The 16,172-nt window shown below is 36.4% G+C and overlaps 1 protein-coding gene across 3 annotated transcripts in view; it reads right to left on the bottom strand.

Moving 5' to 3' along the window:
• SMC2 (structural maintenance of chromosomes 2) overlaps window positions 1-10,977 on the bottom strand; it is a 49,474-nt gene extending 38,497 nt beyond the window's left edge. The window contains exons 1-9 of one of the 3 annotated variants that reach the window (XM_021066949.1): window positions 10,823-10,977; window positions 9,163-9,391; window positions 8,416-8,565; window positions 6,346-6,468; window positions 5,697-5,735; window positions 2,801-2,911; window positions 2,561-2,605; window positions 1,002-1,235; window positions 635-784 (exon numbers count right to left, since the gene is read on the bottom strand). In XM_021066949.1, coding sequence (XP_020922608.1) covers window positions 635-784; window positions 1,002-1,235; window positions 2,561-2,605; window positions 2,801-2,911; window positions 5,697-5,735; window positions 6,346-6,468; window positions 8,416-8,565; window positions 9,163-9,330 — 1,020 coding nt within the window. In that variant the 5' untranslated portion in view covers window positions 9,331-9,391; window positions 10,823-10,977. Of the gene's footprint in view, window positions 1-634; window positions 785-1,001; window positions 1,236-2,560; window positions 2,606-2,800; window positions 2,912-5,696; window positions 5,736-6,345; window positions 6,469-8,415; window positions 8,566-9,162; window positions 9,392-10,255; window positions 10,639-10,822 lie in introns of those variants that run through there. The other 2 variants (XM_021066940.1, XM_021066959.1) reach the window with 2 other exon arrangements.

Raw genomic sequence — 16,172 nt, 5'->3', positions numbered from 1 at the left:
TCCTTAGTTTATCCTCAAAACACCAAAAATAGTCCCATTGAAACATTAAAATGTCACTCTTCCACTCAATCAGCTCCAGCATCTTCCCATGACACTCAGAATAAGGGTCAAAGTCCCTTGCAGATTTTGTAAAATCACATGTGATCCTATACCTCATTACCTTTCTGCATTCCTACTACTTAGTGATAACAAACCACACTTAACTCCTTGCTTTTCCAATACCTTGGGCACTTGGGGCAATTGCTATTCTTCTGCCTGGAACATCTTCCCCCAGAGCCTCCCAATTTATCTATTCGGTTCTCTGACCTCCTTCAGGTCTTTAATGAAATACATCAAAGGAGACCTTTGATGGCGATCTAATTTAAAATCCCAAACTACCATCCTCTCCCCTATATTTTATTTTTTTTCTCCACAATAGCTATCACTATATTATATGCCATATATTTCTCTTATTTTATCATTGTCTCCCTTACTGGAATAAAGATGCACAAGGCATTTGCCCATTATTCTCATTTTGTCCATTGCTATTATCCCAGCCCAAACAACTATCCTTGATCCACAGCAGACAGTCAATAAATATTAACAGAATGGATAAATGTACATTACTGGAATTAAATTAAGCTTATTTGCTTACTTCAACCATATTTTTTTCCAGCTCTTTGCGTTTGTTCTCTTCACTTGCCAGATTCTTCTTCTTGAGATCAAAGGCACTTTGAGATTTAGTATTAATTCGCTGAGCTTCTGCAAGAGCGTCTTCTAAAGATCGAAGTATACCTCCAGTTTCCTATAATCAAATAACCCAATTCAGTCATGTACTTAAAATATGTTCATATTATCACTTTCTTATATAATTTCTATATACTTACTTTTCATAAGCTATTTTATCATACTGTAAGATTAATAATCACTATAGAAGACAATACTAGTAAATCCTAAACATTGTATATAATTTAGTATTTTTTTCACAGAGTATATTATCTATTCTTACATATATGTCTGACCTTATCTTTTCTTTTTTCCAACTCTTCTATTTCATGACTAAGTGCTTTTATTTTTTTATCATTCTCAGACAGTTCTTCTTGAAGCTTTAGAATTTTATCTTGCATTTCTTTTAACTCCTCAGCTGAGCGTTCTTTGGTATCTTCAGCCAGCAAAAACTGATAAGCAATGTATAAATGACTCAAATGTTCTATTTCTCTCATTACTTTTTGGTACTCCAAATAGGAAGATCTTTCCTGAAAGAGAAAGCACCAATAAAGTATAACTCAAAATTCATGTTTCTAAACAAATTTAGAAAGAATCAAAATTGAGCCAAATGTACAAAATTTCCCATTACATGATATAGCAGGTCCTTTCTTAGATTGAGTGATCACGGATTATAAATTTTAGGAAACTTTAAATAATATTAGAACTTTGGCTTTTAAGGAAGCATACCATCTGAAGTGAATCCTATGTAGCTATTTCTTCTCACATATAATCAGGCAGTTGGGATTAACAAAGAAATGCGGACAAAAGGTTCACAGACTGGAGGTATTGAGAGATCTATATAAATACAATCTGCACAACCATGAACGATACACCATTAAATGTATTTTGTAGTAATATTACCAAGATGCCTACCCAAACATTCATTTATGTAACTACAAACATTTGGTTACACATTATCAAACTGAATTCTCATAGGACCTACTGGGGCAGACAAAATAACAATTAAAATCCCTAATTTGCAGATGAAGAAACAAATTAAAAGTGATTAAATGACCTCTCCGTATTGTCAGATTTGGAAAGAATTTGGCAAAATAAGGTATGACACCTAAGTTTAAACTCATAATCTAGCGTTTTCCAATAAATCATACATACTAAAGGCAGTACCTTCAAAGCCACAATTTTTCAGTTTTTCCAATAACATCTATGCTACTATATGGATTCAGAAGACAGTTTTGAGAAATATCAAATTTTTGTGAACATTTAATAAATTCCTAAATGTATAATTTTAAAACAATGCACTATAAATGCATTCTTTCACTGGAACACTGATTTTGATGTGAGAAGCTGCAAAGACTACAGAGAAAACATAGTTATCTGTTCCAGTACCTTTCACTTACCAACTGCCTGGACAGTGGTAACTGTAGCAGTAGCACCCCTTATTCTAGAGGTTATTCACTCTTTTTACTAAGAGTGCCATATCTTTCAAAAGTTTTTTAAAATTTTTGAAGTATAGTTGATTTACAAGAATGCCTATCTTTAAGAAATGCTATTCCACTCAATTCCAACTATCCAGGAAAATGGAGAGTTCTCTTCCACAAAAAACTAAATTCTGACACATCATCTTCTGAGATTATGAAGGGCAATGTACAAAACCATTATGACTTAACAGAAATGAAGTACACTGTTCTCTACAAGCAGAAGACTGAGTATGGAGTCCACCAACTCTAACTCATCCCTGTGAAAAACTCCTGAGAAGCGGTACACTTTCCATCCCTATGTATATGATCGTGGATACGTCACCAATTTTGAGACATATTCTGGCTGGATTTCCTCAAATATACAGTGTATATACCTCTTTTAATTTTTGAATGGTTGGAGTAATTTCTTCTTCAAGAATCTGGAAAATAAAGGAAAATCATATTTTTTAGTATGTGAAGTACCATTAAAGAAATTTAAAAGAAAGAAATAGAATAGAAGACTAAGGAAAATTGAACTGAGGGTGATGGAGGGTGGATTTCCCTCTTTACAGCAGAGAGATTCTAAATACAAAATTACACTCTTCTCTAAAAATATTTTATATAAATTTAATTACCGTCTTAATTTCTTTTAGCTTAGCCTCCTTTTTCTCTATTGTCTTCTGGGCAGCTATTTTTTTGTATTCATACATCCTAGTTCCAGCTGCTTCTTCTATCATGGACAAAATCTGTAAAGATACTTGTTTTAACGTTTTAAGAATCCAAGACAATGAGTTTCATTGGAATTTACATTAATGATATTATTTAGGGCCTTAACCTCACCAAGAATTTTAACAAAATTATGGACCATAAAAGTTAAGTATATAAATGTACATATTATCCATTAACCCTAACATTCAGGACATACTCCTGGCCTTCACTCCAATTTTAAAATCAAACTTTATGCTACATGAGGTTCCAGAGTACATCTCTTTTAAGACTGAAGCCAGTAATTCCTTCCTTCTCTTTTCCTTCAAATACAAGACTTAAAATTAAGGCTAACAATATTCATCTTTCATTTTACAAATCTCTACTTAGAATTGTTGTAAATAAGACTTCAGCCATTTTGTGCATACATGGATGAAGCATGGTCTAATATTTGCATTTGAACTGTGGCACATGCTTGGGCAAGGAACTTATTCTCTGTGCCCCAGTTTTTTCATCTGCAGAGTCCTGATACTATCTTATAACACTGTTGAGAAGTAAACAAAATAGTTCATGTGAGAAGTACTGTAAGAAAAGGAAGTAGTATTATTATTATAATTAATTTTATAAGGACAATTTTGCTAGCATTCCTTTTTCAGAAGCTTCTATTCACCATCAGTCCCTCTCCCAGGAGGATTATTTCTCTGAAAACCATTTTAATTCTATGTATTTGGAAAATAAGCATGAACAATGGTCAAACCAGACTAGTGTTACTGATTATCAGTCATCTTCTTAGTTTTATTCCATAGGAAAAAATACCAAAAGAGCCTTTGCTCTTGTTTAAAATGTTCATTCTTTCACACCAACTCTTCTCAAGGGAGCTCCAAGAGAAAATTAAGTCTTAATGTCCTGAGTAATCCACTGTATGGAATGAATTAATTTCACTCAGATCTTTTTCTGTAGGTTTAACTCCGACATGAACATCAGTTGAGAAAGGCTACTTTTTCTAGTCAAAAATTCTTTTAATATGGTATTGGGCATATAAAACTCCTAGAAGAAATTTAAAAAGGTAAGGTCTTTGACATCTGTCTTGGTGATGAATTCTTTGGATCTGACACCAAAACCAAAAATAAACAATGAGACTACATCAAAATAAAAAGCTTCTGCACAGCAAAGAAAATTGTTAACAAAATGAAAAGGCAACCTACTGAATGTGAAAAAGTATCTGTAAATCATATATATAAGGGGTTAATACCCAAACACACAAAGAACTCATACAACTCAATAGGAAAAAACCCTATGAAAAAAATGTGCAGTATGACATCTTCCCATAGAAGACATACAAATGGGCAATAAGTACATGATTAGATGCTTAATATCACTAATCATCAGGCAAGTACAAATCAAAATGACAATGAGATATCAACTGTTAGAATGGCTATTATCAAAAATATAAGAAATAAGTTTCGGTGAATATGTGAAGAAAAGGGAACCCTTGTGCACTATTGGTGAGATTGTAAATTGGTGCAGCCATTATGGGAAACAGCATGGAAGCTGCTCAAAAAATTAAAAATAGAACTACTAGGGCATCCCCCAATGTCTCAGTGGATATCAATCTGACTAGTATCCATGAGGATGCAGGTTTGATCCCTGGCCTCTCTTAGTAGGTTAAGGATCTGGTGTTGCTGTGAGCTGTGGTATAGGTCGCAGACACAGCTTAGATCTTGCATTGCTGTGGCTGTGGTGTAGGCCAGTGGATCTGACACCAAAAAAAAAGAAAAAAAATAGAACTACCATATGATCCAACCATTCTACATCTAGGTATTTATCTGAAGGAACCAAAGACACTAACTTGAAAAGATATTTGCACTCCCATGTTCACTGCAGCATTATTTTTAATAGTCAAGACATAGAAACAACCTAAGTGTCCCTTGACAGATGCACAGATAAATATGTTATATTTATATCTATAAATTAAAAGGGATATTATTTAGCCATACCAAAAAAAAAAAACTCCTGCCATTTGTAACAGCATGAATAGGACCTCTGGGGCATTACGCTAAGTGAAATAAGTCAGACAGTGAAAGTCAAATATAGTATAATCTCACTTATATGTGAATTCCTAAAAAAAAAAAAAAAAAAAACAACTCAACTAACAGATACACAGAGCAGATTGGTGGTTGCCAAAGGTGGGGGATAGATAGTGGGCAAGATGAGTACAGTTTGTTAAAAGCTACAAACTTTCAGTTATAAAATAAAAATTCCCAGAGATGTAATGTATTACATGGTGACCTATTGTTAATAATTCTGTACTGCATATCTGAAAATTGCTGAGAGTAAATCTTACAAGTTCTCATCTTTCAAAAAAAAATTTAACTGTGTGATGAATGCTGACTAGACTTAAGATGGTCATTTTGTGATATATACATATATCAATATATATAAAAAATCATTATTTTACACCCTGAAGCTACAACTCGATTAAAAGAATAATTTTTTTAAAATATGGTTAACAAGGTCTTAGGACTTTTCTCCTCCTTCTTTTAAGGATTCCCATTTAATCCTCACAATAATCCTTGAGGTAAGGATTACTGACTCCAATTTATGGATGAAGAAACTAAGGCTCAGAAGGTTTATGCTATATAACTTAAAAACTGGGACACAGTGGTAAATATTAAAAAACAAAACAAGACTATTTTCTTTACTAATTTTTCTTAAATGTTTCCAAGAATTTCAATATGGAAGAAATTAAGTTAAAAATTAATTGCCTGGAAGATTAAGACAATACCTATAAATACTATTTTTATTGTCCTTAAAAAGTACTCTTACCTCTGGAGGTTTCATATTCAACACCTTTGTAATTCGGCCCTAAAAATAAAATGGCAAACTTACTACAGTAACAAAGAATTACAAAAAGAGTAATGTAAAGGCATACATGTTTATCTGCACTGAAGATGCGGTATCCTAATATACCGATCTTTCAGGAATTATTTCTTCCACCTATATGAAAAGATGTTTCTTTTATTAGATTTGAGATCAGAGATAGCTTACAATTCTAGAGTTGTGATACAAAAATTATGTAATTTACAAATTAGGTAAATTATTAAATGATGCAAATTTAACTCAAGACCAATTTTCTGAGACAGTTAATATGAACGATGCAGAAGTCTCCAATTCTAAAACAGGTAAGTATATAAATACATAATAGCATAATTATTGAACACCTCTTGATTTTTTAGAACAAGAGCCCTCCAAGTTAAAGAAAATTATTTCCAGACAATCTTCAAAATTCAAATTCATACAATATACTGGAACACGTAAGCACAAATAACTAACCTACATTTCTTAAAAAGTGCCCAAACACTAGCTTAATAGTAAATAAAAAATAAAAAATCCAAACAGAAGTATTTCTTCCATTAAGTTAAAAAAAAATGTCAAAACTATTATGAAAGACATATAAAGACCAAAAACAAAATACCTGCATGATGAGAAAGTGAGGGTTGTTAACGTTAAGGCCAACAGAACAGAAGAGATCCTGTACTCTGGTATTATTTGCATTTACTCCATTGATTAAATATTTATTTCTGCCACCAATAACCACCTAAAAAGGAAAGAGTTTTAAAAGATACAAATGAACACACACATTTTGAGCTAAGATGATAAATTCCTGAAGTACATTATCTTTCATTTGTTTGTTTTGTCAATCTAACAGTAAACAAAAGCAATCCAGGGTAAATAGTGGAGAAAGTGTGACATGATCAAAAAGATTATGACACTGAGTTAGGACAATTGGCTTCTAATCCAGAGACTTTTGCTAACTAGTTATGAAAAAAGCAAAAGCTCCTAATCTTCCCTGCAGTGGACGACTAAGTCTTTAAGTTCCCCTGCAGCTTTATGTTTCCAAGTATAAGCAGAACATATTTTCTAGCTCAGATCACCTTCTTTCTATAATACTCAGAGACTAACCCTTCTTCCTTTACTTTTTGATTTCCAAAGGTCAGACACTAAATCTTTAAGTCAATACTAAAAACAAAAGTTTAATACCAATTCTTGTCAAGACTCTAAATGGGATTAATAAGACATGACTTGTGAATACATGAAAGAAAAAGAATAGTCATGGAACTTCAGCATGGGTTTAATAAGAACAACTTATACCAGAAACCAGCTGTTCACTCTACACCATGTGCATTGTCATCTTTTGGTATGATTGTCTCACCCATGATATTTTGAGGTCCTTAAAGATAAGATCTGTTTCTCATTCTTTTATCTCTATTTCCCCATGCATTCAAGAATGCCCAGCACACATCAAGTGCTTAATAAATATTAAATATTAATTTCTTTTCCTGATAGGATTATTTGCCTGGTAGATCATGTATTAATATATTTAAGCAACAGTCCTAATATACCCATAAGTAATTTTTAGAAAGTTTTTATAACAAAATTCTGGTGAAGATACAGGCATATGGATTGCACGAGGACAGGAATTTCAGGTAGACTAGTACCAGACTTATTGAAAAATCCTTAAAGGGTGATTATTTGATAGATGCTTAATGATAGAAAACAGGATTCTGTTCCAATCTGGTCAATCCTTTTTTTCTTTTTCCCCAACCAACCAGAGGCTTTCATTAAAAGAGAGAGGAACCTCTAAGTTATATAGTGCTAAAGTAATGAGTAAATGGAAATTAACAGAATTTTTAAAAATAAAATTTTGAAAAACTGAAAATATGGACATAATAAGAAAAAAGATTTTAAGGGACAAATGTAAAGTCCTCCACGGGTTTCAAAAACCTGCTTAGATACAGCAATGGAATACATGGCTAAGTAACAGCACGCATAAACAAATATAGAGAGGTTTTAAGGAAATCAGATATGAATTCATAACGTATCATGAACTCTCCAGCATCATATTAGGAAAAAAAAGAAGTAGAGTACCTAAAATGAAAGAAGTGAAATTCTGTCTAATCCTGTCCTAGCTAGATCAATTCTGGTACATGCAATTTGTGGTGCCAAGCATTAAAAGAAAAAAAGAAAAAAGATACAAAAAAACTGGAGCCAAAACTAAATATCAATCAAAAGACCTGAGAGATTTAGCTTAGAAAACAGACTTACAGAACACTGAAATATGGCCTAATCAGATTTGCTCTCAGTGTTCTCCAAAAAACTAGGATTTAATATATAAAACTTGAAGACAGCACTTAAGCTCAATTTATAGGAATAACCTTCTTTCCCAAAACAGAATGGGTTACCTGGGAAGATCCCAAGTATACAGGTATTCCAGCATAGTCAGAGAAGACTCAAGTGTGGCTCAAGATTTAAGCTTGGGTGAGAGCTTGTACTGATGGCTTTCAGATCCCTTTCAATCCTTTTAGGAAATGGCAGAATTTGCATGATCAAAATTTTAACATAGGGAAGATAGTCTTAAAGAATCTGGTAGGTATTTGGTGCATCAATTCTGCTCATAAACTTTTTCCTCTCCAGTAGTCATATTGCCAAAAAACATACCAGACATACAAGTTTTTAGATAACCAAATATTTAGTAGCCACTCACCTGCCTTGTTACTGTAATTTCATCATGAACCTCAAATCCTAAAGGACTTTGCTTTTTGTCAGAATTATCAAAGGTGATTGACACTGAGGCTTTGGTAATACCAGCCTGTCCATTTTTGTAAACTAAATCTTGTAAATTAGAAGCCCGAACCTAAAACAAAGGATAATTTATAAATTACAAAAACCCATATTGCACAACATAGCACTCAAATTTTTTTTTTTTTTTTTTTGCTATTGGAAAACTACCCATGTAGTATTCATTAAGCAGCCAAGGACAGACATCTGTAGACAAAGCAAAGAAAATGGGCAACAATCTGAAATGGGTCCTTTCTTCACAGAAATTTTTCCAACCCTGAACTAAATTGTTTTCTAACAGAAGTTTATATGCAAGATTTAAGGAAAGACAGTGTGTAAGAATTTTACTACTCATCCGATCTCATTAGTACACACACACACACACACACACAATAATGAGGGGGCAGAGCTACAGCTCTGGTAGAAAAATACCTGAGTTTTAGTGTTCTTTCAAACATCTTACGGGGATGAACTCAGAATCCTCTAAGTTTCTATTTTCTCATCTACAATATGGAGTAATAACACCTAATTTAAAAAACTCTGGTGCGGTCTAAGCTAAGTCACATAAAACTGCAAATGAAGAAAATATTGGCAATAGTCTCCAAGTGCAATGAGGATTCCCTTAAGGTTCCTCAAACTTAAATTCACATAAATCAGAAAGTTTATACTTTACCTGAGACAAATTGGAGATGCCCAGCAAAAAGCAGATGGAGTCCAAAATGTTGGATTTCCCACTACCGTTTAAACCAGTGATAGCATTGAAGAGGGGGTCAAAACCATTGACTTCAGTCCTCTGTGCATAGGACTTGAATCCCTCAAGAATGATTGACTTAATGTGCATTTTCACTACTGACTTGGAAAGGTAAATCGCTGCTAGAAACCAAACACGCCACAATGCAGTTCTGTACAAAACAGAAATAAACACTTAAGTGGAATGTAAAACTGGAATCATAATAAATGTAAAGGCCTAAAACATAAGAATGACAGCTCAACAGAAATAAAAGCGCTATTTATTTGCCAATTTACTTCCTCCGATAGATCCTTTTCTAACTTCAAATTATACAGAAGCTAGTCCCTACTTGGAAGTTAATTAAACCATTAATTCAACCTGGAAGTTAACTACTTACTTTTCCATGGTTCTCCACCGTTATCATACACATAACATAGACTACTGCTTATTTCACATCTCATTCCCTTTGCCCATAATGCACTTCTCCCGGATACTAGCATAGCTCATGCTACTTTACAACATTCACCTCTCTGCTCACCATCACCCAAGAAGAATCCTTCCTTACTTCTCTCTATATAAAAGAGCACCTCTACCCATCCCCTCGCTCAGCTTTTTTTTTTTTCCTCCATTGCACTTAAAGCTGATACTAAATTATTAGTCTATTCAACCTATCATAATGTAATCTCCCATTATTAGCATCTTCCCCTACGTCCACTTTGTAAGTCAGAATAGTATCTGACTAGAGGTCGCGGGGTTGGTGGGTGGTTAGTAAATATTTATTATATCCCAGATGAAGAGCTTATGCCTCCCCCCTCCCCCGCCCCCGAGGCTGTTCCCTCGTCTCACCAGGCATTTCTGTCAACACTGCCTCGCCCTATTCCAAGGCTAGATAAGAACTAGCCATTCTACCAAGAACCCATTAGGACTAATTTCAGTCTGAAATCTCTTACTAGTCAGCTCCCCAGCCACCGACTCCCCATCCCCTGCCAGGAATGCCAGGATAGGCCCAACCGGCCGACCCACGCAACTGCCTCACCGCTGCGTCAGGCTGCCTGGGCTTGAGGCGTCCCCAAAGTTCTTCCTGGTCACCAGGGAGGAGAGCACATCAGCTTTGCCCAAATTCGGGCGCTAAGAAGGAAACCCCATCACAGCGGCTACAACACCCTCCCGCGCTCAGCGCCGGGGCCGGAACTATTTATGCCTTTGAATTTCGGCGCGAGCAAAAGACCCCATCTCCACTGCCTATTTCATTGGCTGGTGCCTTGGAGATGCCTGACTTAAAGATTCCATTTTTTCCCTTCTATCAAAGAAAGTGACAGAGAGATAGAAAAGAATATCGTGACGGTGGTGGCTTCCGGAAAGCGAAGGCTCCGGCCTGAGGAGTAAAGGAACTGGTGGCGTATGTTAAGACCCGCGTCCGGCACACCTCGGGCAGACCCTCATCTCAGCCTCGGGGCCTCGCTCTTGCCGGCCCCGCCTCCCCTGAGGCCCCGGTCTGGCTGCCGGCCGACTTCTGGAAGCCCCGCCTTCCCGCCGACCTAGTTGCACTCGCTTGGGCTGACTCCTTTCGCTTCAGAGCGAGGGAGGCAGCGTGGCTTCTTACCGGTGTCCTCTTTCTGCTTTAGAAGCATCACCCTGGGGTGGCTCAGATTCGTCAAAAATGGAGGCTGCTCCTTGCTGGGGCTGGGGAGGTGCTGAACGAACTGAGGACTGTGGGTTGCGTTCTGGCTCCGCCCCTCGCTGGCAGTGGACACTGGCGCACTTTTTTGGGTCAAGTTTCCTGTTGGGGAGGGACAGTAAGACTAGCTGCTGGAGCTGTGTAGAGCCCAAGGGAGCAATTGAGTGGGGCTGATAGTAGATGCTGGACGAATAGAAGTTCCCCTCCTTTCACTGTAAAGCTGTATGATAAGCCGTGGCAGAACTAATATTTCAGAGAATTAGGGCCGTGGGGGGTGAGGGGAGAGACATTTGGCAGCTAATGTTTATTGAGCGTTGTGTGCCACGCCAAGTTTCCAAGAGCTTTTTAAAGTTTTTGTAGGAACCCTACGAAATCTGTGAAATTGTTCTCATTTTATAGTTGAGAATTTGGGTGAGTCGCAGAGAGGTTAAGCAACTTAATCCAAGTAAGTGGAGAAGCTGGGATTTCTTTCCAGTCTTATTCCAGAGAGCATTCTCTTAAATAGTATATTTAGTTCTCTCCATGTACAGATTCTGGTACTAGTAATAACAGCTCTTATATTCATTAGTGTGTATTGTTATTAAAAAAAAAAAAAGACTGGCCACTTTACTCACAGTTGAGCATGTTGACTCTTATGAGTCAAGAAGGGCTTAGCTTCATAGTGCACTGTGGTTCTATCCCCAGGTGGTGTATAAAAAGATGGTGAGGTCAGTATTGCTATTTTAGGCGGTTGATTTAAAGTTGCTTTCCTCCTCCCAGACTGGCTTTGCAGTATTTGACACCAGTTGAACTACCAAGATTTACCAAGAATAGGCCAATGTTTCGAAATTCTTTGTGTAATTATGAGAGTAAAATAGGTTTTATGGAATTTTTGTTTATATAAGAAAGAATTTATATACTCTCATACAACCCCCTCTGTAAGTCAATCATTACGGCCTAACATCATTTAGTTAAGCAGTTATCTTTATTTACTGTAATTCCTGTATCCCCTATACTCCACAGCTCTTCACTTGTATTGACACTATTCAATTTTATATTTCTTTTCAACTGCACTCCCTTCATTTCATCATTTTGTGAATAAAGAATTTTAAATGCCCATCAATGGAGGGTTGGATAAGGAAGATGTGGTATACATGTACAATGGAATATTACTCGGCTGTGAATGAACAGATAATGCCATTTGCAGCAACATGGATGGACCTGGAAATTGTCATACTACATGAAAAGGTTAGACAGAGAAAGGCAAATATCATATGAGATCACTTTTATGTGGAATCTGATTTAAAAAAATGATACACAAGAACTTAAAAAACAGAAACAGACTCAAAGATTTTAAAACCCATCTTGTGGTTACCAAAGGGGAAACGTGGCAGGGGGGGTAATAAATTTGACATATGTACGCTATTATATATAAAATAGATAAGTAGGAGTTCCCATAGTGGTTCATTGGTGACAAACCTGACTGGTATCCATGAGTAAGCAGGTTTGATCCCTGGCCTCATTCAGTGGGTTAACGATCCAGTATTGCCATGAGCTGTGGTGTAGGTCACAGACACGACTTGGATCCTGTGTTGCTATGGATGTGGTATAGGCCAGCAGCTCCAGCTGGGATATGACCCCTAGCCTTGGAACTTCCATATGCCACAGGTGCCCTACAAAGCAAAATAAAATAGATAAATAACAAGGACTTACTGTGTAGCTCAGAGAAATCTCAATACTGTGCAATAACTTACACGGGAAGATAACCCCAAGAGAAATGGATATATGTAAAACTGATTTACTTTGCTCTACACCTGAAACTAATGCAACTTTGTAAGTCAACTATACTCAATGCAATTTTTTATAAAAGAATTCGTTTATTTACTCTTATACCACGACCTGCTGTAAGTCAATCATTATAAGCCTAACATTTAGTTAAGCAGTTACCTTTGCTGTCCCTGCACCCCCTCCACTCCATAGCTCTTCACTTGTATTGATTCTGTTCATTCTTATATTTCTTTTCAACTATGTCCCCTTCATCTCATCACTTTGTGAGTAAAGAATTTTAATTTGCCAACAAACTGTAATGTGGATTTTATCAAGTTGTGAAATAAACAGTTCTTTGGGGTGGCATGAAAATGTAGAGGGTTAAAAGAGGCGTTGGCATTCTCACTGTGGTGCAGTGGGTTAAGAAACCATCTGCAGCAGCTTGAGTTCCATCCTTGGCTCAGTGAAGTGGGTAAAGGGTCAGTGCTGCAGCTGCAGCATAGATCATAGCTATAGCTCTGACTCAATCCCTGGCCTGGGAACTTCCATATTCTGTAGGTGCAGCTATTAAAAAAAAAAAAAAAAGACATTATTTGTCTTTGCACTATTTTAGTAAATAACAAGCTGATATTAGCTAAGTCAAATGTTTGAAAAAAATGTATGCAAATATACTTTTGCTGGATAATGACTTCTGGGTAGTTAGTAAAAATAGACACAACTAACTACTCCCACTAAAAATATTTATTAGAATGAAAATTGCTTTATCTATTTTATGATTTTTATTTTTTCCATTATAGCTGGTTTACAGTGTTATGTCAATTTCTACTGTACAGCAAAGTGACCCAGTCATATATATATATATTCTTTCTCTCACATTATAGGTCTATGGCATGGCAGAAGCACTAAGTCTTGGTTTTAGTCTTAGAGCATGTCAGAAGCACTAAGGAATTTCAGTTAGGATAGATGGAGTTGAGGAACTCACTCATGGCTGACTTAAAATTCTGCCCCTGAGATTACCACAGGGAACTGGAGAACGCCAAGGTACAAAGCCACTAAAACCTCTCTAATACAGAGAGGTAAGAGCTGGAAGTAAAGATATAAGGTAGATATTGCATAAACAGAGTACTGTTCTTATTTCTTCACCATGGATCAAAAGCTTTGAAAGCTTCAACACTGCAGTCTTAGTCCTCATGTAGAAGCAGCAGCACCAGCAAGGACATTGATAAAGCCATAAAATGGGGCCTAGGAAAAAGATTTAGTCTTCTACTATTCCAGGGCATTTGGTGGGACCTCCTTTCCCTGGGTGCACTTTTCTAATTTGGGGTCCAACAGCAGTTGTCTAGCAGTTGTGAATCCTCTCTCCCGGAAACTTAAGGCAAGAAAAAAATGAAAGTACTTTTCACTGCAGAAATAAGAAAGGTTGATTCATTTTGTTGAGAGATTAATTGTGGGTTCAAGAGGATGAACTAAAGTTCATATTGCAAAATTGTACAGAGTAGCAGCACATTTTGAATACACCAAGTATAACCTGTTTGATAAATATGGGAAGAAATACAGCCGAGCATAATTTAAAGTGGGGAATAGAAAAAGAGGTGATTATATTCACTCATGGAATCTGATTAGATACATTTTCTTCATTTCAATGATAATATTGTATTCAGTATTACATATTCTCTTTGGTTCCTTGTGAAATCCGCCTATTCTTTCATCATGATTTCTATTATTTTTGCCTCCTTTATGAAGCTAACTATCTCTTTTTTAATCTTCTCTTTCGGGTAGTTTTATTAAATCTAGCTTTTGAGTTCCTAGCTCTACTGTTTACAACAGTCGCAGACTCTCACTCATAGTGATTTATTTCCTCCTGTGGTGCCATTCTAGGATGGGGAGTATGTTATGCCCTGAGTTGTGAAAAGGTCCCTTCAGAGTACTTATGCATTTGTTACTGCCAGGGTTCTTTGGCTTTTACAGATCTGGGAACATTTGTAAATGATTATTTCTCAGTTTTTGATTCCTGAATTATACAGATATTGTAAATTTATATCTTTTGCGGGTCTGGGGTTTTGATTTCTCACAAGTACCTTTTGTTTTATCCCCATACCCAGAGCTCCAGGCAAATTAAAAAATTCCTTGCCTCTTCCCAGACTTGTAGGTGGAGTTTTTCCAATCCCAGTGACGGGCAGATGTTTAAGGCTCCAGTTTTTACCTGAGGGCCTAGTTCCTCTGGGTCACTGAAGTTCAAAGGCTAGGGCCTGTGCAGTAGAACCCAGGCCCTGGCTCCTAAGCCCTATAGTCAAGTATAAAATGTTGGAGGTCTGCCTGTTAGTGCCTGCTCTTCAAATTTCAATTTGAAAGATCCAAGCCATGTCTGCAACCTAGGTTGCAGCTTATTGAAACACCAGATCCTTAACTCAAGAGTGAGGCCAGGGATCAAACCCTCATCCTCATGGATACCAGAAGGGTTCAAAACCTGCTGAGCCACCGGTGCGAACTCCCTCAGTCTACTTTTCTAGGCTCATCTCCTGCAGCTCCTTCCTTAGATTACCATGTCATTTATTGTTCACTATTGTAAACCAAGCACCAGTCAATGACCAAAAAAAAGCCAATACTTTTTCAATGGATAGATGAATGAATAAATGAATTCAATAATCATTTATAGAATGCTACCTTATTCTAAGAATTTTGCGAGGTTCTGGGATACAAAGATGAATAAGACATGGGCATGTCCCCCAGGAGTCCATTGTTGAACAGAGATGACACGTATGAAGACATTAACCTGAAGAAGAGTGAAAGGCATTATAAACAGAGAAGATTGCACATGCAAGGCATAGAAGACAAACATAATGCATGAGGCAAGAAGTAGCAATATTTAGTGTAGGAGACGCACAGAAGCCAGATTATGGAGCATTTTATGTGCCATCTTAACTTTCTTTGTTATTCCTGAAAATTTGATGTTCTCTTCTACATCTTAGTATCTTTGTGCATGCTGAACTTGAAATGCTTATCTCCTCTTCTTATCTCCTCCAATGTGTATTTCTACTTATACTTCAAACCCCCAACTTATCCATTTCTATAAGAATTACTTGCAACCTCTTCTGTAATCCCTTAACCATTATCCAGACTTTTCAGACGTTTCTTCTGACCTCTGTTCCGATTGTGACTTACCTTTGTGACATGCCTCAGGACCAGGCACATAGCAGACAATAAATATTGGTTGAGTATGAATAAATTTAGTGGATTCATTTGCTGCTTACTGACTAAGGTAAAGGGAAGTATAGATTTTAAAAGAAAAAAACCGAGAGTATGCTGAATATTGAAATGCACGGTATAATCCACAAACTATTCAATATTTCAAGGTTCAGCAAGTTAATGGTGGTCATTATTTCGTTGTTCTAACAGTGAACTTTTTCTTATACCAGCTAACAGTGTTCTGTTTATATAATACCATCAGCAACCACTGTGACATCCATAAGTACGAGGAACCTGCCATGGAATGAACATTCCAGCTTTTGGCTTTAGGGAGCTCTCAGCA

The sequence above is a fragment of the Sus scrofa genome, chromosome 1 (genome assembly GCF_000003025.6).
Source record: "Sus scrofa isolate TJ Tabasco breed Duroc chromosome 1, Sscrofa11.1, whole genome shotgun sequence".
Lineage (NCBI taxonomy): Eukaryota > Metazoa > Chordata > Mammalia > Artiodactyla > Suidae > Sus > Sus scrofa.
Note: the sequence above shows the minus strand (reverse complement) of the source record. Positions and strands in the feature narration are given on the sequence as shown.